This window comes from Dermochelys coriacea, chromosome 7 (assembly GCF_009764565.3).
Source record: "Dermochelys coriacea isolate rDerCor1 chromosome 7, rDerCor1.pri.v4, whole genome shotgun sequence".
In the NCBI taxonomy this organism is placed as follows: domain Eukaryota; kingdom Metazoa; phylum Chordata; order Testudines; family Dermochelyidae; genus Dermochelys; species Dermochelys coriacea.
In genome coordinates this window covers 17,970,611-17,993,120 of record NC_050074.1, presented here as the reverse complement: position 1 = coordinate 17,993,120, position 22,510 = coordinate 17,970,611, and the positions used below count along the sequence as shown (strand labels likewise).

The 22,510-nt window shown below is 42.2% G+C and overlaps 2 protein-coding genes across 6 annotated transcripts in view; both read left to right on the top strand.

The window, feature by feature from the left end:
- Positions 1 to 12,094, top strand: part of LOC119859571 (protein SSUH2 homolog) — a 29,199-nt gene extending 17,105 nt beyond the window's left edge. For all 5 annotated transcript variants that reach the window (XM_043518247.1, XM_038411864.2, XM_043518246.1 and 2 more), the window contains 7 exons: positions 105 to 229; positions 1,536 to 1,598; positions 4,850 to 4,935; positions 5,396 to 5,488; positions 6,879 to 6,984; positions 7,813 to 7,920; positions 8,975 to 12,094. In XM_043518247.1, coding sequence (XP_043374182.1) covers positions 105 to 229; positions 1,536 to 1,598; positions 4,850 to 4,935; positions 5,396 to 5,488; positions 6,879 to 6,984; positions 7,813 to 7,920; positions 8,975 to 9,115 — 722 coding nt within the window. In that variant the 3' untranslated portion in view covers positions 9,116 to 12,094. The remainder of the gene's footprint in view (positions 1 to 104; positions 230 to 1,535; positions 1,599 to 4,849; positions 4,936 to 5,395; positions 5,489 to 6,878; positions 6,985 to 7,812; positions 7,921 to 8,974) is intronic.
- SSUH2 (ssu-2 homolog) overlaps positions 12,059 to 22,510 on the top strand; it is a 47,439-nt gene continuing 36,987 nt past the window's right edge. The window contains exon 1 of the mRNA XM_043518262.1: positions 12,059 to 13,302. The gene's annotated coding sequence lies outside the window, so the exon portion shown is untranslated. The remainder of the gene's footprint in view (positions 13,303 to 22,510) is intronic.

The following is a 22,510-nucleotide window of genomic DNA, read 5'->3' as shown; positions in this document are numbered from 1 at the left end:
TGAAAGGAGGTGCCTGGTGATGTTTTTGTCCATTCCATGCTAACCTCCGGTTCTTCCTAATGCACCACTGTCTTTTCTGACTGATCTTTAGTCCTTTGCTCCAGGTGGATTTGTGGACTCTTCTGATGTTGCACCAGCACCTGCCCCGTGGGAAATAGAAGTGGATGCACCTCCTCTGTTTACGGACTGTGAAATGCACATTCCAGTGCCGCACACATATTCAGTACAGGTAACCCCCCCAAACATTCCAGCTTTTAAAGGATCATTAATTGGGTGACAGAGTGCCCCATTTGAAATCAGGTCCCTATTGTGCTAGGTACTGTACGTACACATGTTAAGCGACTCTCCTGACAATCTAACTAGACAAGACAGACAAAAGGTGGGAGAAGGAAAATATTATTATCCCATTGTACAGAGGGGCAACCAAGGCACAAAAAGAGGTTAAGCAATTTGCCTATGATCCCACAGGAAGTCTGTGGCAGAGCCAGGACTGAGCCCAGGTTTTTTAAATCCCACTTCAGTGCCTTAGTATCTACCCTAATAGAAAATATTTCTAATCCTAAATCCGGCAGCATGTAACTCAAAGTCTGTTCTTCTTCAAGGGACTGATCCTACTCTCATTGAAATCAATGGCAAAACTCCCATTGGCTTCAATGGAGCAGGATCCTGGTCCCAAGGTGTCATGTTATCCCAAATTCAGAAGGCTTGATTACATCTTGATTTTAAAATCACTGTGCCGTCATATTTCAGTTCTATGGCTTTGGTTAAATATCTAGCACATATACCTATTTTGACACAATTATTTTTACTAATTGCAATAGCTCTTCTTGGGTATAATTATATTTTTTCTTCTTCCCCTCCTGATTTAGGATAAGAAAAGATAACTCAGGTTTCTGGCAGGTAGCATTGTTTTTGCTGCTTTAAATAATGAGATATTATTTGTATTAGCTTCAGATAAAGGATTGGCCGTTGTTTTAGGCAAGGAGTTGATTTTACTGCTCCAGATAGTCTGAAGTGTGCATTTCAAATGGGCAGGCTGCCATGAAAAAGGATTTGTATCCACCCAACAAAACAAAGCAAGACTATTTCTGGAGTAAAACAAACAAAACCAGACAGAAAAGCCAACCCAATTGGTTTTGTGTGTGAACTCAGTAACCTAGGTAAGAAAATATATATCCTGCTTCCTGATGTTTCCACTAGAAAGGGGACCGAAGACCTCTGAGCATATATTGCAATGTAGGGATGACAGTGAAACCAGTCTTTTATACTTTCTGCTCCCTGTGATATGATCATTTAATTTCACAATGGAATCCCTGTCTGCACTAGTAATTTTAGGTTTCTTTGTCCATGCACTTCAAGCAAGGCTCTCCTTACCTACAGATGTAAAGAGAGAGGATGAGGTTTAGGTGAGAATGATGGCTCCTTGGGGTTAAAAAGTAATTGCCCATGGGCTCTAATGCCAGAAGCCTCAAGCTGCTGTATTTCTCTTTCAACCCACCACGCTGTTACTTATACCTTATTTGCTTTGCTTTCAGGATTGTCGTAATTGCCAAGGACGTGGTAAGAATCAGTGCCACTCATGTAGTGGATCTGGAAAGGTATGTTATAATGCAACTATGGCAAATTCTCTTTCACGTGTCACCATTTCCTGTGCACTACAATTCTACAGGGAAGGAAGAAAACACTTAAATTTTCCTTCAAAAATACTTGGAAAATTATATAAAAACCACTTGGCCCAAACTTTTCTTTTTCTGAGCTCTTGACAAGCAAATTACATCAAGTCATCTGAGAACAATAGTCACTAGTAGGAACTGGTCCCACCTATGTGTCTGTTGGACATTCAATTCACATTCTTTCTTCCAAATAGATGGAAAAGATAAAGTTAGGTCTTTAATAAATACTGAGGGAACATATGTCTTCAGCTTTCAAAAAAGAGGCAGCTGTTCCCAGTCTTCAACAAATCTCTCAGAAATGACAAAGTGAGGAAGGAGATGTAAATGATTGTGTGACAGCTAAAGAATTGAAGGTTACGGGCCTGATCCAAAGATCATTGATGTCACTGGGAATCTTTCTATCAGTGGGAGTTGACCATGGCCCTTTGTTATTTGAGAAAAACTTGATTGCAATTTATATTGACAAACAAGTCTGACCTTTCTTTGAATCTAGGGCTTTGCATTAATAAAGGAGTGATTTATTCTAACCTGTTTTAAGTGAACACTGAAGGGAATGACAAAAATTGGGAGGTTTAACAGAAATGACATCCTAATCAAGTTGCAGCAGATTTGTACCCAGAACATTTGGGAAGGTTTCAAGACAGAAGATTAAGTGCTAAGAGTGGCTTCCTATACTAGTTTCACTGTGTATTGTCTGCCCAGATATAATGAAAGGGGGAAACAGAAATGCCAATATCATAGTTGGTGAGTGACTAGAGTAGAGAATAAGATGAGATTAGAAGGTGCCTTTATGCCTGTACAATACTATGATAGAATCATAGAATCATAGAAGATTAGGGTTGGAAGAGACCTCAGGAGATCATCTAGTCCAACCCCAACTAAATCATCCCAGCCAGGGCTTTGTCAAGCCAGGCCTTAAAAACTCTAAGGATGGAGATTCCACCATCTCTCCAGGCAACCCACTCCAGTGCTTCACCACCCTCCTGGTGAAATAGTTTTTCCTAATATCCAACCTAGACCGCCCCCACTGCAACTTGAGACCATTGCTCCTTGTTCTGTCACCTGCCACCACTGAGAACAGCCTAGGTCCATCTTCTTTGGAATCCTCCTTCAGGCTATCAAATTACCCCTCACTCTTCTTTTCTGCCGACTAAATAAGCCCTGTTCCCTTAGCCTCTCCTCATAAGTCATGTGCCCCAATCCTCTAATAATTTTTGTTGCCCTTCGCTGGACTCTCTCCAATTGGTCACATCCTTTCTTTAGCAGGGGGCCCCAAAACTGGATGCAATACTCCGGATGTGCCCTCAACAGTGCCAAATAAAGGGAAATAATCACTTCCCTCGATCTGCTGGCAATGAAACTATTAATATAGCCCAATATGCCGTTAGCCTTCTTGGCAACAAGGGCACACTGTTGACTCATATCCAGCGTCTCGTCCACTGTAATTCCCAGGTCCTTTTCTGCAGAACTGCTGCTAAGCCAGTTGGTCCCCAGCCTGTAGCGATGCATGGGATTCTTCCATCCTAAGTGCAGGATTCTGCACTTGTCCTTGTTGAACTTCATCATATTTCTTTTGGCTCAATCCTCCAATTTTTCTAGGTCACTCTGGACCCTATTTCTACCCTCCAGTGTATCTACCTTTCCCTGCAGCTTAGTGTCATCCACGGACTTGCTGAGGGTGCAATCCATCCCATCATCCAGATCATTAATGATGCTAAGATTTTGGTAGAAGTTAATAAAGAGCTCCTCAACTGAGGTGCTTCCTTTGTAAATATCATCTCAGTATCTAACCAAGCACAAAAAGAAGGGCTGCCCATCTGTAGCCACTACAGATGTCAATATTAATCCTTTAGCACAAGTCCCCTCAAAAGTTTTCCCAGGCTCTCCTGTACAAATTTAGGATGAGAAGTTGGTAAAAAAAAATTGAATAGAACTTCCGTTCTGTGGTATATAGCTGTCACAGCGGTTGCTGGCAGGGAATTGCCCTTCTCCAATAGCTAAACCATTGTCACTGTCAGAAGCATGCAGGGTTTTTATCGGAGGAACTGGTTGGATGACTCAGGGAACAAGTAATAGGATGCTGAGCTTTTCATCAGTTTGTTCTGGCCTGGTTCATTTGTAACCAGAATTCATTGTGATACAATAGCTGTTCACATCTGATCTAGCACCAGCTCTCATCCTGCCTGGCAGTTTGATCAAAGAGGCTAAAGGACTGCTTAAGAATGGTGACTCCGTAACTGCTCACTCTCATAGGTCAGTCAATGTGAGTAATATGGCAATGCTTCTGCACATGCAGTGCCTGTAGATAAAGGATGTGAATCTCCAGAGGACACAAATTATAGGAGAAAAACAGGTCCTGCAGGTAGTAAGGGCTACTTTTATGAGTATCCGCTAGACTAGATAACTGCATGAGCATGGACCTTTATCAATAACAAGGAAGGAAGAACAGGTATTGCTGGAATCTCTTGCCTTTAATTTGTAGTCCTAATTCTGGAATCTGCAGGTACTACTCAATCATGTTCAGATGAGCATTGCAAAATTTGAAACTGAACAGACTCTACTGCCACCTTCAGACACAGAAAACATGTTATGAAAAGTTTCTTGCTAAAATATCAGCTAGTACAGACTATAAAGTAGATCCAAGGATGTACCTACCTCATTTTAACAGTAATATTAATGGAATGATGTCACCTACATAAGCAGCAGTATTAAGTTGTCTGCAATTAAATACTCTGCTGGATATGGAATCCTTACTTGGAACACTCTGCATTAGGGGACAAATTCATCCCTGTATAGAAATCCAGCGTGAGGCCTATGCATTACTTTAATTCCATTTAAACTCTCAAACCTAGGATTTAAGTGGGACTAGCATGGTGCATGGACCTTGTGTGGGTTCTTCACACAGGGATGAATTTCATCATAGGTGCCTTTGCTGCATGATTTCTGCATTTCTAATGCACCCTTCTGGGCATGGGATGAAATAAGTTCACTTAGGTTACCCTATTCTAAACTCTAGATACTTGTGTGTACTTTGTTGTTGAGAATGTGGACCTGACAAAATGAAAAGTGAGAAGATCAAAATCTTGTCACAGAAAAAAAATATTCTTTTCTTTTCTTTTCTTTTCTTTTCTTTTCTTTTCTTTTCTTTTCTTTTCTTTTCACCTTTTTAAATGTAGAGAAGATGTACAGCTTGTAATGGGACTGGCTGGCAAGACACATCCAATCAGAGTTGTTTATTTTGCTCAGGTTCAGGAAAGAGACGGTAAGAAAAAGCTAAAATACGAGATGGCAATTTGTATTTCTTTCACAGTTTTTGTTTACCAGACATCACTTCCAATCCAGGTCTAATCAATACAGCACATCCCTCAGCTGCTTCCCACAGCCCCCATTGGCCTTGGGGGGCTGGTAAACAAACCGGCTCGGCCCACCAGGGGATTTATCCTGGCAGGCTGCGTGCCAAAGGTTGCCGATTCCTGCCTTACCATTTAAAAGTCAAATCATACAACTATTTTTCCCACTCCTTGGTGCCACATTAGAACACACCCATGCAGACTGGTGATGTCTGATTAATGAACCCATTGAAATCAGACAGCCGACTGAATCTATCCAATTTCTGGGTGAAAATGAAAGTGCTATAAAGGATGAGGAATCAGGACTTCGCTTCATGTAAAGCAGGCTTGTGTGTGTAAAGTGAGTGCATAAATGTTGTATTTCTTCCATAGTTGCTTAAACTGTCATGGAGGTGGTTGGCAGAAATGCATTCGTTGCTCTGGAAAAGGCCTCTTGCTATATCATTCTGAACTTACAATCACTTGGTAAGTTGAAATCAAATGAACACAGGGGTTTTTTGTTAGACAGGAGAGTATATACAGTTGTTGGCCATTCTCAAACATGCTGATGTTACTGAGACATAACACTCAGCCAGATCCTCAACTGGTGTAAATGAGGGTAGATCTGCTGAGGTCTTTCCTGTTAAATGCTGTGCCATGGTTAGGAGTACTGACTTCAATGGAATCATGCTGATTTACACCTGCCAGTTATGTGGCCCAACATTTTAAACATTCAAACATGAGATCAGTGCTCCTAGTGATAGTGATGTCATTTAACAGAAGTGTTAACGAAATCCTTAGAAATTGATATTTTCCATGTAGATTGGAAAGAAAGCGTGGCATTGAAATCCAGCTTTTACCTCTAGGAAGTATAATTTTGTAAATTTCAGAAATCACTCGATTATCTAATTTTAGTTAAGCAGTACGAGAAATGACATTATCACTGTCCGTGCTGAATGCATCTGGCACACAAATATTCAGAGACCTGGAGTGTTCAACTAGATTACTAGAACTTTTGGATCAAATAGAAAACCATGGTCCCGAGCATTAGTGCCCATTAAAACTCCCTTGTTTTAAGGCTAGAGCACCTTAGCTCAATGCCCAGACAGAATTCTGAGCAAACTACATTTCACCTCACTAACATTTTCTTGTAATGGGGCTGATTCTTATTTACACTATGATCCCTTTACCTTGCTCTAGCAGGATGAAAGGGCATTAAAAAGGCACTTGACACTGCCACTAAGGTGTAAAGGAACTTTTGTGTAAATGAGATTCAGACCCATTATCTTTCCTTTAAATTCTGATCTGTTTAACATTGCTGTGCCTTACTTGAAGGGTGCCTCTCATACTCCAAAAGTGGTTGAATTTCAGTCGTGGAAGAAGCCATCTCTATATATCTTAGGCCAAACGGAAGCCCTCATTGTTTGTAGCTTGCACAGTGGCACACATTAATCAATGCAAGGGCAGAATTAAGGTAGACCTGGGACTGGCTGTGGCTCTGGAAATCTCTTCTCACATAGTTTATTCAGGCCAAGGAAAGCAGTAACCTGCAGGGGACGGTAAGATCTGAGACATATGCACTAACACATGTGAACCACATAATCAAAGCCCAGCCCAGAAATCCTAGTTACAAAGGCTTGAACTTGACAGATTTGGGGGGAGATAAGAGCAGAGTACAAAAGTTACCCCAATGGTTCCCCTCCCAGTTTTGTCTTTTCTGCCATAATCCCGTGTGCTTCCCAAGGCGTGATTTTGTCCAGGGCTTGTAAAACATGTTGAACACTATGGGGTTTTGTTGTATAAAGCTAATCATAGCAATCCTAACTTTTAAGGAAGAGAAATAGAAATCAACATGCTCCCCCCATTTTCCCAACAGGAAGAACAGCGTTGCTGAATATGTTGTTGACAAGAATTTTGGGTTTCCTATTTATCACCTGCAGGAAGTCACTGGGAAGGAAATATTTAGTGATGAAAATCAAGTGGTAAATAATGATGCTATTGTGTTAAAATTCTTTTATCTGGAATCCACTGAAATGCAGAGCACACTGCCATGTTTATGAACAAACTCTCTAAGTACCAAGTAATTTTAAAGGGACAAAGAAGTAAAATTAATAGCCATACATTTTATGATAAATATATAATTTTTATAGGAGGGTTTGACTGCGTATTTGTAAAAAATGTGAGAGCAATTTTCCAATGACAGTACACACAGTGGCAGCCATTGCTATATCATCATGGGCAACATGTTACAGTCCACTGGATAGCTATCAATACTTGTGGATGAGCAATAAGAGAGACAGGCCTGAACCAAAACCCTGGATCTGAACTACTAGGAATTTGAGGAAAGTTTGTATCTCGGGCCCATTTTTTGTCACAGCACAAGACAGGGAAAGGAGTTCTCCAGAGTGGTTATTGGTGCTCCCACAGCTTCAGGGAGGTGTGCAGGAGCCAGTATGGTGGCTTTGTGCCATCCGAGAATCTCACTATCCTGCAATCAGCTTCCTGTGCTGATTTAGCCAGCTGCAGGTCTGCTTTGTGCTGGGGATGTGAGGTGCTGCAGGACAGTCCAGGATCTGTATTTAAAATTAAATTAAAACTGATTTATTCCTTGAAGCACTGACATTTTGCCAGCTGCCAGTCAAATTCATGCTTAAGAGGGTGTCGGCATTGTACATGCGGTCCGTGAAATGGGCTAAAATTAAAATTACCCAAGGGACTACAGTTCTTTAGTAATGATCCTTAACATGATAAAACTGCATTTTGGAGGATGTATAAATATGTCCTTCCTAACTCTGCCTTTATTTTCACAGGTGTATCCTCTAGTGAATTTCCCTGAGCCGACCATTGATAGGGGTTCAGAATCATGCATTGCGCAACACCAAATGCAGTTTGCCTCCAATAGTCGTATATTGAGACAGGTAGGTAAGATGCACCAGACAGATGTGAGCTCATTTCCCCAATAAATGGGAGCCAGCTAGGGGAGAATATTATCCTGCTAATCTCCAGCATGTGTAATGTCAATTGTAAACTGGTGAAACAACACAGCAAAATCACACAAGGTCAGCCAGTCAATTCCCTTTACTCAAGGAGAACTGTGCACTGCAATCACAGAAAACACCCCAAAAACATCAACATGCAAAATATTCCCCCAGTTTGAGGAATCTTAACTTAGATCTACAGCCCCACATTCAGAGACCAGTCTTCAGCCAGCCAGTCTTTCCCTTCTTGTTCCTGGAGGTACAGCAGCTGTTTTACCGCATCTCTCTGCAGCACCTATGTGAGCCCAAGTTGCTACTAATTTACCATCTGCCAGGGAGGTTGTATCTTGTCACATGTTTACCAGATCTCTGTTGCATGATTCTGATCTGACTTTCATTGGGAGTAAATTGATCAAAATCAATGAAGATCCATCATGTAAAATCAATGTAAATGATGGAGCAGTCCCCAAGATTTTTTTAAAAAAGGAGAATCAGACGGGGGGGACAGTAAGTTTGAACAGCTTGTTTCACAGCCACTTGGGGAGGGAATAATTTAAGTCATATAAACCTGTACAATGAAGTCCACTACCTTTAGATATCCTGGTGTTCAAGAAAGATGTAAAAATGTTGCCATCAAAGGACACTTGGGAAAGGAACTGAAACCATTCCAAGAATTCATCATCACCACAGGAATTCTGAGATGAGTGAAACAGTAGGCAAAGATAGGCTAGACCAGTGTTTCTCAACACTGGTCCTTGGACCAGCGCCGGTTCCTGAGATCTTCTGTGGGCTTTGGATCAGACTCCTTAAACCAAATAAAAGCCAGGTTGTGATCCACTTGCTCATGCTGAGTAGTATTTTACCTGGGAAGTGAAAGGGCTATTTGTGAGTAAGGTGCACCTCAACATAAGCCAGGGCAGCAGGATCTGACTCCCAAACTCTGCCCTTAGGATTATCATCAGATATAACCATATATTTCCTTTGTCTTTTCCAGAAACAAACCATTGAGCTGATTCCACTCACCAAGGTGGAATATGAATGGAGAGGAAAAGTCTATTCCTTCTATGTCTTTGGAAATGAGAATAAAGTGTATACAGAGGACTACCCAGCAAAGTGCTGCTGTTCAGTCATGTGATTCACAGATAGGTCCTAAGTTCTGCTAAGAAACACACCATTGGGCACCACAGAAGATCTGGAATTATTTATTCTCCTTAAAGTGAGCAACTCCTTCCTTTCCAACTTTCACTGGACAGCAGATCTAAACATCTTCATTCCCATCATTATCACAGAGGGTGGTGGGTGTCTCTTTATCAGTGCAGTAACGATTCATGCAGGTCATACAGTACTTAAATGAAACAACAGAACACCTCTCTAGTGCACCTCTACATTGCTAAATGTATCCTTTAAATTCCTATGTATGGAATGCATATTCTAAATGATGGAAATGTAAGCAGCTTCAGGTAGCTTTCTTACAGAGTTTGAAATGAAGGAATGTGATCTGTAATTTTCCAAATACACTATTACTCTGCAATAGCTATCAGGGTCAGGAGCAACAAGTGTGTATTCCATCCCCTGATAAGGATCTTCACAAGAAAGTGGGGGATGAGATTGTTCAGAGAGGGATAGGTAGTTATGTTAGCACAAGTCCATGTGTAACCTACACAAGGGGAATGATAGTCTTTGTCTCCCTCATCGTGACTGAGCCACACAACAGCCACGAGTCTGTTTTGAACTGCAGGAGTTACTCCTCTAGCTCAACTGATAGCATCTCATGCTTTCAGCTCCATAGGACTTGGGCTCAAACCACACTGTCAGCACAAGCAGGGTCAATTACAGAAGGATCTCAGAGGGCTCCTCACTAGGGTGGTCTGTTAAAAAATTAAGATTTAGGACAGACCTTTACACTGTGAGACCCAGAAGGTTTCTGTTGGCTATCTATTTACAGTGAGAGTTCCTCACAGCAGAGAACATGAACTCCTCCGTGTCTTGGACAGCACCAAGCATGCAACAGACACTTAATTAAGAAAATAAACACTGGAGTTGAGCTTTCTCACTTGAGGATGATGACTGCTCCTCTGCCCCGGGACTGTTCTAAGTGAATGATGGAATAGCAACACTCTCTTCAAGCACTTCACAGACTGGTTATAATCAGACCTTTCTCCCTTGCCTTCATATTTTATATTAGATGTTACTTCCAAGCAGTCAATGAGGTTGCTGGCTACCTCCTGCTGAGGTGCAAATCATATAGTTACTGTTGTCATTGCCTGCATTGTTTTCATTGACTGAGGTGTATAGCAAAAGTAACTCCAGTCCCTGGAATGATTGCACCTTTTGGTAAGTGACATCAGACTCAGGCCCTAAAGCAGCACAACAAGTGATTTGTCTTTGAAACCAACTCATCTGTGTAGTTAAACGCCATCCTTTTCAGACCCAAGATCTTTGTCATAGATTATGTCGGGGTAGACAGAGAAAGAGGGGCGGGGACTAGGAAACGTGTTGAGTGGATAAATGCCAACACTAAAGGCCACCAGATTAGTAACTATGATAGTACTCCAAAGCCATTGTAGTCTGTGTTGTTGTGTAACTGGGTACAGTTACTAGCGCAAGCTAACTGACACAAGCAATTATAATATGCAGTGTTGTTGTAGCTGTGTTGATCCCAAGATATTATAGGACAAGGTTGGTGAGGTCATATCTTTTTGTCCCAGATCTGAAGAAGAGCTCTGTGTAAGCTCGAAAGCTTGTCTCTCTCACCGACAGAAGCTGGGCCAATAAATTATATGACCTCACCACCTGGTCTTTACAAGGAATTATACCACTGTCAAAACAAGGGTCAAACATTTAGCCAAGTGATTATAGCCCTTGTAGCAGGAGAAGTATGGAAAGATGGAAAGGGGAGCTCATTGCAAGGTTCGGTTTGGACAAAAATTATTCTCTCTGTTTTGGGTATTGTTGCAAGGGATTCAGATTTATCCCAAATTGACACCAACTTGGCAAAAGGCTCAAGCTGCACATTTCTTCCATGCAGTAAACTCAAAACAAAACCGGAGAGTATAAATCATACAGCAGAGCTCCTTTCTCTGGTCAGCATAAGCCTCTCGTATCTCCCTCCACTGACAGTAGCACCCTTCTTTTAAGGTCTTGAGCCTAAACAGGCTCAGCAGTGTCTAAATTATTCCAGCTTATAGTACCTCTCTGAGCTACCCTTGAACATGGGCTGGAATTAAACTTCAACACCCCAGACTAGTCTGGTTTGGCAGGATCTTCTTCTAGTGACACCACTGTGGTGGGGTATGCCTTTGGACTCGGGGTCCCTTCAAGGGGGCAAAATGAAGATCTACATACCCCTCACAGTAAACTGGTCAATATTTTCCTATCAAACTGGTTTTTGACAGAAAATTGGGTTTTTGCAGAAAACTAATTTTTTTTGCAGAGAGTGTTTGTTTTCCATGGAAATTTTTGTTTTTCGCTAAAATATTTTGGTCAAAACCCAAAAGGTTTTGGCCAAAAATGGGAGCTATAGTATTTCGTAGCAAATGATAGTTTGCTTCTCATGGCCTCATTCTACATGCTAGCATTCCCACAGGACTACATCTTTCATAATACATCACAGTCTCCCCACCAATAAGGGAACACCTGTGTAACATGGAATCCCTGGAAATAGTGCACTGTGGGAGATGGTGTCCAGCTGCAGAACCTGGTACGCAGTGGGGAATGGGGACACAAAGAGCAAACTACAAATCCAACTCCCATTTTCAGCCAAAACTCAATAATTTCCATGGAAAATGTAGATGAAAATGGAGATTTTTTCATTTTCATCTAAAATTTCAGTGGGACAAAAATTTCAGACCACCTCTACCTCATTGCCGTAATGTAAGCAATGGCAAAATATTACTAATTATATGATTTGTTTAGCATTGGAAAGACTAGACACTATATTTTAAATGGCTGAACACCCAAACTCTGTAAGGAATAAAACACACGTGGGAAATATCTGGCAGAGGTTTTTTCCTTTCTGATGTGAAATATTTATCTAGCATTTGTGCCATATCCATCCTGCCAAACCCAAACATTCAAAATTCATGAGTCCCCCCCATAAAGAAATGTAAATAAATAAATAATGTTGAGCTTTTTTATTTGCCTTCAGGTTTTTTAACCTTTCCGGGGCATCTGGGTCATGTTTCCAAACTTTTCTCTGCAACCATCAGGGGCGGAAATTTTCATTAAAAAAAAATAAAATAAAGAAGAAGGCTGAGAATTGTACCTAAGTGCGTGTCTCCAGGAGCTGGGGCTTTATGTAAAACAAAATCTCCCCACTATATTTTCCACTGTATGCACCCCATGAAGTGAGCTGTAGCTCATGAAAGCTTATGCTTTAATAAATTTGTTATTCTCTAAGGTGCCACAAGTACTCCTTTTCTTTTTATGGATACAGACTAACCTGGCTGCTACTCTGAAACCTGTCAAATATGACAAGACTCAAAATAAAATCCAAGTATTGGCAACCCTGCCATAGTATCTGAGTGTCTCATTCAGTCATTCCTGTACCATACTTGCATTTATGAAACTCTTTAAACAGCAGCTTTATGACACTGAGATTTCCCTCAGTTGCTCCATGGCAGCTGGAAAGATGGATTGCTCGCAGTTTAGAACTGTCTAAGTTAAAATAGACCTATTTAACTAGAAAAATAGATGACTCATAGCATCAAAGATAAATGTATTTCTTCCTGACTGAAGTTTGTATGTTCAATCTTCTTTAATCATAGTGTAGCAGGCATCCAAAACCAGTCACACTTATCTTCTGAGCGCAGTACAGAATGCTATAGTTCCCCTGGGAGTGACATAGAACTCTGCCACCATCAGTGTGCCTAGTCAAACTTTCCACAGGCCAAGCAAACATGTATGTCTTTTTATAAAGAAAATTCCAAAGAGTTGTTAACAATTGAGGGTAGCTTTTCAAAACACTACACAGAGGTTTTACTGTTATGTTTCCCATTGATTTTACTGACTTAAATCCTGCACGAAACCTCTAAAATAGGACGGAGTGTGTCCATGGGGTAGAGCATAGGACTTAAAGCCAGGACTCTTGGTTTCCTAGCTTTGCCACTGATTTGCTGCATGAACTTGAACAAGTCATTTTATCTTTCTGTACCTTAATTTACCCTTCTGTACTTGGGGTATTGGACTATGAGATCCCCACATGAAGTATTTATTTAAAAGTATTATTTAAATATACATCCAGGAAGATCTTTTCCACTCCAAAAGTTCTGGGAGAGACATCAACTTGTTCCAATCAGAGATGATGCAAGCACATTTCATAAGGTATTGTATATAATACTTCCCAGAATCATTGCTATTTCACAGATGGTTTTTTATTCACACCAGATTATCCTACTGAATGGAATCTAAAGCTTTCCCTTGCTAATATTTACACTATAATTTGTTGTTCTTGGGGAGAGTTGATAAGTCAATAACAATGTTATCACAATTTAACAGGCAGTTTTGTTTTATTTACATCATACAATTCACATGCAATGAAGGATGTGAGCATTTCTCAGTAGTCAGGTTTTGGATGGGCCGTGAAACTATGAGCGCTAATTCTACAACTGACAACTGACAAAACTCATAAGGCCCAAACCAGAGTTTAATCAGAAATGTCTTAATATAAAAAGGGCAGTTATAAAAGTGCATTCATTCCCACCCACAAATCCAACACCAGAAAACCTATAATGCCTCTAAAAATGTGAATAGCTAACAGAAAATAAGATCAGCTATACAGCTGGAAATAGCCAATGCCATGCAGCAACTATAGCTATAAAGGTGTCTCTTTTACATGTATTCCTGACAAAGAGAAATAACATGCTAGTTCCAGAGTTCCTCGATTGGGAGGGAAGACCCAGTACAATATATATTCACATAGGTATAGACAATAATTTTACTGATACCATTAATACATATAATTGTAAAATAAGCATCTTAAGAGTAAGGGAAAGGTCTGTTCACATATGTCCTGTTAGCCTGAACTGAGACTATGTGACCAGCTCACTTGCTCTCTCTACCAAGGCTGGTCAAAAAATGTGGGGGGAAATCCAACAATTTAAAAAATGTTGTGACTTTCTTTTTAAGTCTTGACATTTAAAAATGGGGAACATTCTGACCCCTCTTTACAGTTGGCCCAGAAAAAAATGCTATAAAAAGGTTAATCCATTTTTTATTTTAATTTTATTTTATTTTATTTTATTTTTATTTTGCTTTTTTAAAATTCCAATTGCAAAATTTGAAACCCTTGGCCAGGTCTACTCACTGGTAAAGGGAAGTGAGAGCTGTAATGAGAGTGAATTTAGCAAAATAGCACAAACTCAATGAGTGCCTCCAGTTCATTCATTCCGGTTTCTCTTCACTTGGTCTTGCTATCTTTTCCACCAGATCTTAGGTATTCTAGTCTCCTCAGGGTTTGGGAACAAATGCATTGTAATGGGATTCTACTCAAGTCCCACCCAAAACTTAATTTCTGCCAACAATCCCAGAGTTTTTGAAAGTTTCTACTAAAGTGACCAGCAGTAAAATAATTAACAGGGACATTTAAACTCTGTTTTTAGGATTCAGCACCAATATACTATTGAGTTGCATGGAATTTTTCTCTCTCTCTCTCTTTGGTCCCATTTACGCTACAAAATAACAGTGCCAGAGGATCCAGTTACACACTGGTGATCCCGACTGTTAAACAACACAGTTTGGTTTGCAGTATAGATGGGGCCTATCTGTATTAACCATATATCCAAACCATACTACCAGCCTCCTCCATCCGAAGCAGCAATATGAGGAGAAGGGTTGCACAATATATAATCATTACTATAAAAACCTCCACTTTCAAGGGTAGTAAATGCAGTCACAAATTATAATAACACTTAGGAGGACTCAGTGCTTCCGTGCCTTGTCCCGCTTATATCAAACTGTTTCATAGTTTCAAAAGATGAACTTCACCAAAGAAGTTCTCAGACCCTCTGGCTTTCAGTTGGATGATGAAATGCAGCAAAGCACTGTAATCTAGTCATGCCTCAATGTGGTATAGCACAGACACAGTGGTGGAAAAGATCAGAGACCCCAGAAAAGATGTGACCGTCAAGTTCTATTAAGTTTTATTAGGACAATTAGACTTTTATTAAGACAGGTCTGACTTAGATGGAAAGAGAACAGTTATGGTCAACACATCAGGACAGCTTCCAGGCCTTTTCACATAAAATGGAAGGGACAGACGGAGGAAAGAAAAAAACCAGGTTTTTAAGCAGCATATTTAGGGCCCGATCATGCAAATTGCCCTACCCAGGCAGACCCAGGAGCCCAGGTAATTTCAGTGGGGGTTCACCCATGCAGCTCTCATTGCAAGATTAGGGCCTTAGAGTCTGTTTAGGATGCTTGAAGCTTTTAGTTAAAGAGTAAAAATTAACAGCAACATGAAGTCTAGCTTGATCATTAAGAGCCATTTATTTTAATCTTGAAGGTATTTAATGAATCACAGTCTAAGGTGCCACAAGTACTCCTTTTCTTTTTGCGAATACAGACTAACACGGCTGCTACTCTGAAGCTTCTCAAGTTGAAATTCTAGTGTAATAACAACTTCACCTAGCACATTGACAGCACTTAATGACCACCACCAACTGTCACTGGCAGTAATAATGCTTGGCACTGGGACTAGTGGATCTATTCATTGCTATTAATACATGCTATTAATTTATCCCTCTCAGAGGTGTGGCTCTATGCCACAATTTATCTCAGTGTTTATCAGCACTGTCCCATGGTGGTTGGTATTTTTAGATTTTTTAAAAAAAATCTGATTTAAATAATAGCCAAAAAGATTCCTAACCAAGGCTGTAAGTGCTCTAAAAACTCCATTAACAACACAATTACATTTCAGACACATTAAATGATCAATTCAGACAAGAACTCAGCCACCCAGACACTTACAGAGCCTCCTTCCCACCCTCAGTCATTGAGGGATCCATACTCTCAGCCCCCTCCAAAAGCCCTATCAAAGGGTATGTCTACACTATGAAATTAGGTCAAATTTATAGAAGTCGGTTTTGTAGAAAGTGTTTTTATACAGTCGAGTGTGTGTGTCCCCACACAAATGCTCTAAGTGCATGTAGTCGGCAGACTGTGTTCACAGTACCGAGGCAACAGTTGACTTCTGGAGCTTTGCACTGTGGGTAGCTATCCCACAGTTCCCGCAGTCTCCACCGCCCATTTGAATTCTGGGTAGAAATCCCAGTGCCTGATGGGGCTAAAACATTGTCGCGGGTGGTTCTGGGTACATATCGTCAGGCCCCCATTCCCTCCCTCCCTCCGTAAAAGCAAGGGCAGACAATTGTTTTGCACCTTTTTTCTTGAGTTACCTATGCAGACGCCATACCACGGCAAGCATGGAGCCCGCTCAGCTAACCATCACCGTATGTCTCCTGGGTGCTGGCGGACATGGTACTGCATTGCTACACAGCAGCAGTTTATTGCCCTTTGGCAGCAGACAGTGCAGTATGACTGGTAGCTGTCATCGACGTAGTCCTGAATGCTCTTTTAACTGGGTGCCTGGGCAAACATGGGAATGACTCAGCCAGGTCATTTCCCTTGTTTCGTCTCATGGCGATTGAGTCCTACCGGCAGTGCACTGTCTTTTAATTTGCAGCCAGCAGAAGACGATGGCCAGTAGTCATACTGCACCGTCTTCTGCCGAGCACCCAGGAGCTGACGATGCCTAGCGGTCGTACCGCACAGTCTGCAGCCAGCATGATGTATAAAGATAGATGAAGTGGCTCAAAACAAGAAATAGACCAGATTTGCTTTGTATTCATTTTCTCCTCCCTCCCTCTGTGAAATCGACAGCCTGCTAAACCCAGTTTTGAGTTCTATTCTTGAGGTTTTGAGTTCTATCTTTGAGGCGGCCATTCAGTTTCTCGCAAAGCCACCCCCTTTGTTGATTTTAATTCCCTGTAAGCCAACCCTGCAAGCCATGTCGTCAGTCACCCCTCCCTCCGTCAGGGCAACAACAGACAATCGTTCCGCACCTTTTTTCTGTGCAGACGCCATACCACGGCAAGCATGGAGCCCGCTCAGATCACTTTGGTAATTAAGAACACATTAAACACCACATGCATTATCCAGCAGTATATGCAGCACCAGAACCTGGCAAAGCGAAACCGGGCAAGTAGGTGGCATCAGCGCGGTGATGAGAGTGATGAGTACATGGACACAGACTTCTCTCAAAGCATGGGTCCTGCCAATGTGGGCATCATGGTGCTAATGGGGCAGGTTCATGTGGTGGAATGCCGATTCTGGGCTCGGGAAACAAGCACAGACTGGTGGGACTGCATAGTGTTGAACGTCTGGGACGATTCCCAGGCTGTGAAAGTGGCTGCGAAACTTTTGCATGCATAAGGGCATTTTCATGGAACTTTGCGACTTGCTTTCCCCTGCCCTGAGGCGCAAGAATACCAAGATGAGAGCAGCCGTCACAGTTGAGAAGCGAGTGGCAAAGCCCTGTGGAAGCTTGCAACGCCAGACAGCTACCGGTCAGTCAGGAATCAATTTGGAGTGGGCAAATCTACTGTGGGGGCTGCTGTGATGCAAGTAGCCAATGCAATCAAAGATCTGCTTATATCAAGGGTATGACCCTGGGAAATGTGCAGGTCATAGTAGATGGCTTTGCAGCAATGGGATCCCCTAACTGTGGTGGGGCTATAGACGGAACCCATATCCCTATCTTGACACCGGAGCACCAAGCTAGTGAGTACATAAACCGCAAGGGGTACTTTTCAATAGTGCTGCAAACACTGGTGGATCACAAGGGACGTTTCATCAACATCAACATGGGATGGCCGGGAAAGGTACATGACACTCGCATCTTCAGGAACTCTGGTATGTTTCAAAAGCTGCAGGAAGGGACTTTCTTCCCAGACCAGAAAATAACTGTTAGGGATGTTGAAATGCCTATAGTTATCCTTGGGGACCCAGCCTACCCCTTAATGCCATGGCTCATGAAGCCATACATAGGCAGCCTGGAGAGTAGTCAGGAGCTGTTCAACTACAGGCTGAGCAAGTGCAGAATGGTGGTAGAATGTGCATTTGGACCTTTAAAAGTGCGCTGGCATAGTTTACTGACTCGGTTAGACCTCAGCGAAACCAATATTCCCGCTGTTATTACTGCTTGCTGTGCGCTCCACAATATCTATGAGAGTAAGGGGGAGATGTTTATGGCGGGGTGGGAGGTTGAGGCAAATCGCCTGGCTGCTGGTTACGCACAGCCAGACACCAGGGTGGTTAGAAGAGTACAGGAGGGTGCGGTGCGCATCAGAGAAGCTTTGAAAACCAGTTTCATGACTGGCCAGGCTACAGTGTGAAAGTTCTGTTTCTTTCTCCTTGATGAAATCCCCACCCGTTGATTCACTCTACTTCCCTGTAAGCTAACCACCCTCCCCACCTCCCTTCAATCACCGCTTGCGGAGGCAATAAAGTCGTTGTTGCTTTACATTCATGCATTCTTTATTAATTCATCATACAAATAGGGGGATAATTACCAAGGTAGCCCAGGAGGGGTGGTGGAGGAGAGAAGGACAAGGCCACACAGCACTTTAAAAGTTTAAAACTTATTAAATGCCAGCCTTCTGTTACTTGGGCAATCCTCGGGGGTGGAGTGGCTGGATCTGTGTTCTTGGGCGTCTGGGTGAGGAGGCTATGGAACTTGGGGAGGAGGGCGGTTGGTTACACAGGGTCTGTAGCGGCGGTCTGTGCTCCTGCTGCCTTTCCTGCAGCTCAACCATACGCTGGAGCATATTAGTTTGATCCTCCAGTAGCCTCAGCATTGAATCCTGCCTCCTGTCATCACGCTGCCACCACCTTTCAGCTTCAGCCCTCTCTTCAGCCCGCCACTTACTCTCTTCAGCCCCCCACCTCTCCTCCTGGTCATTTTGTGCTTTCCTGCACTCTGACATTGTCTGCCTCCATGCATTCGTCTGTGCTCTGTCAGTGTGGGAGGACAGCATGAGCTCAGAGAACATTTCATCGCTAGTGCGTTTTTTTCGCCTTCTAATCTTTGCTAGCCTCTGGGAAGGAGAAAATCCTGTGATCCTTGAAACACATGCAGCTGGTGGAGAAAAAAAAAGGGGACAGTGGTATTTGAAAAGACACATTTTATAGAACAATGGGTACACTCTTTCATGGTAAACCTTGCTGTTAACATTACATACATAGCACATGTGCTTTCGTTACAAGGTCGCATTTTGCCTCCCCACCCCCACCCCCCCTCGTGGCTAACAGTGGGGAACATTTCTGTTCAGCCATAGGCAAACAGCCCAGCAGGAACGGGCACCTCTGAATGTCCCCTTAAGAAAAGCACCCTATTTCAACCAAGTGACCATGAATGACATCACTCTCCTGAGGATAACACAGAGAGATAAAGAACGGATGTTGTTTGAACACCAGCAAACATACACTGCAATGCTTTGTTCTACAATGATTCCGAGTACGTGCTATTGGTCTGGAGTGGTAAAGTGTCCTACCATGGTGGATGGAATAAGGCTGCCCTCCCCAGAAACCTTTTGCAAAGGCTTTGGGAGTATATATCCAGGAGAGCCACGAATGCCAGGGCAAATTAATCATTAAACGTGCTGGCTTTTAAACCTTTTATAGTATATTAAAAGGTATACTCACCAGAGGTCCATTCTCCACTTGGTGGGTCCGGGAGGCATCCTTGGGTGGGTTCGGGGGGTAGTGGCTCCAGGTCCAGTGTGAGAAACAGTTCCTGGCTGTCGGGAAAACCGGTTTCTCTGCTTGTTTGCTGTGAGCTATCTACAGCCTCCTTATCATCATCTTCCTCATCCCCAAAACCTGCTTCCGTGTTGCCTCCATCTCCATTGAAGGAGTCAAACAACATGGCTGGGGCAGTGGTGGCTGAACGCCCTAAAATGGCATGCAGCTCATCATAGAAGCGGCATGTTTGGGGCTCTGACCCAGAGCGGCCGTTTGCCTCTCTGGTTTTCTGGTAGGCTTGCCTCAGCTCCTTAAGTTTCACGCGGCACTGCTTCGGGTCCCTGTTATGGTCTCTGTCCTTCATGCCCTGGGAGATTTTCACAAATGTTTTGGCATTTCGAAAACTGGAACCTAGTTCTGATAGCACAGATTCCTCTCCTCATACAGCGATCAGATCCCATACCTCCCTTTCGGTCCATGCTGGAGCTCTTTTGCGATTCTGGGACTCCATCATTGTCACCTCTGCTGATGAGCTCTGCATGGTCACCTGCAGCTTGCCACACTGGCCAAAGAGGAAATTGAAATTCAAAAGTTCGCGGGCCTTTTCCTGTCTACCTGGTCAGTGCATCTGAGTTGAGAGTGCTGTCCAGAGTGGTCACAATGGAGCACTCTCGGATAGCTCCCGGAGGCCAATATTATCTAATTGCGTCCACAGTACCCCAAATTCGACCCAGCAAAACCGATTTCAGCGCTAATCCCCTTGTCGGGGGGTGGAGTAAGGAAATCGATTTTAAGAGCCCTTTAAGTCGAAAAAAAGGGCTTCGTCATGTGGACGGGTGCAGGGTTACATCGATTTAACGCTGCTAAATTCGACCTGAACGCCTAGTGTAGACCAGGGCAAAGAGATGTCACTAGTTACCAAATTCACATTATTTTGGACTAAGAAGGGGAGCAAGTTCCAGAATCCTGGTGCCCTCACTCAGAACGCTCTGTTAGCTACCCCCTCTCTGTTGGAAAGAGAGGGAGATTCAGCTCACGTGCTCCTGCTGACTGCAGCTAGCATTAGAATGTAAACTCTCTTCCTTGATGACCTGTAAGCAAAGTGAGTATGGACTAAAATGTATAAAGGTTTTGGAGCTATAATAGGGACTCATTCTGAATTACATTAAGGTTAGTTTATACAACTCTGACAGTGTAAACAGGCCTTAAAGTATGTGTAGGTGGCTCTCCCAAATATCTCTTATGTAGGAAGCCTTCCTGGCTGGTGAAGTACTGGAGTAAAAATTATACACCAGCTGTGCACCCAGTCCTGATATAAGGCATGGATCAGGGCATGCCAGTGGTGTGGCCAGGGAACACTACACTACAGATATTCTCCACTTCTCACAGTTTATAAGGTCCTTACTGATTCCCAGTTGTTGTTGATGAGGATTATGATGTATTTGTTTTGCAGCAGCACCTAGGAGCCACAATCATGAACCAGGACCGCATTGTTCTGGGCACTGTACAAACACAAAAGAAAAAGACAGTGCCTGCCCCAGAGAACACCCAATCTAAGTATAAGCATCATGCCTGCAATTTTGCTTGTTCGTTATGCAGTCCATGCAAAAGGATATTTTCATGAAAAATTCATGTCTTTCTTTTTTCTGTCAAAATTTTTCAGTGAAATGTTGCCATTTGGAAAATTTTGACCAGGTTTATAGCAGTTGAAAAAAGGGATGGAAGGAACTTTTTGCCCAAAGATTTTTTTTTGGTCAACATTTGACATTGTGATGGATTAAAGTGAAAACAAAAATCCAAAATTTGACCAGCTCTGGAGAAAGGCTCCAACAGCCTCTCTCTCTCACACATGCTTCATACCTACATAAGGAGGACACAGAATCAGGCTCCTAATGAATCAAATATTTGAATATCATTGGATATTAACCTTTTGGCGACATGAACTAATAAGTAAGGCACTGAAAAATTGGCTAGTAACAACATATCCTCCATTCAATTCTTTTTTTAAAAAACTTCATATTTTTTCTTTTTCTATAAAATATAAACAATAGTGAAACAAAACATATATAAATACACGTGCAAGATGGAAATAGCATATAAATACAAAATTCAAGAACAGGTTTGTTTCTTAATTTATGATAATCATCAGCTACCTGGCCAAAGTCTCTTGTTAATTGTTTTCCCAGACAGACAATGGCTTATTATCTTTAACCATATCAATCTGTTCCTAATATTTCAGCTCATAGAAATGATGGGTAACATTAGAGAGCACACATATTACCAAAGGAATGCTGTCTGCATATAGTATAGTACACTTAGCTTTTTTGGATGACGGTTGAAGTTCAAAAAGGAATTATGTTTGTGGAATCAGAGAACAAAAAGAAAGGGATGTAAGGTACACAAGAGGGAGTTGAGAAAGCTTAGCATAGCTTGGCACAGAATATTTATTAGCTCATTTGGTATAGCTACAGTATTCACTAGGGGCCTATATCTATATTTTGGGTGGTGAGCAAAAGGAATAAAGCCCATATCACATTAAACCCATAATGAAAGAACTACCTTTCTCATGTTACTGGATGGAGAGGAGAGACAGATGGGAATATGATGTGTAGGGGGACTTAACACCTACTCTACAGCCCCCTTATGTCAGGCTTGCAGGCCTGAAGGGCCCCTTGAGTAATCTGACCCTGTGTGTTAGTCTTTCTAAACATTTTATCCCCTCTTACAGGTTTTGCTCTGGGAGGGGAATGTGACACTCATGAATTTGTTTGGCTTTTATTTTCATCACTCA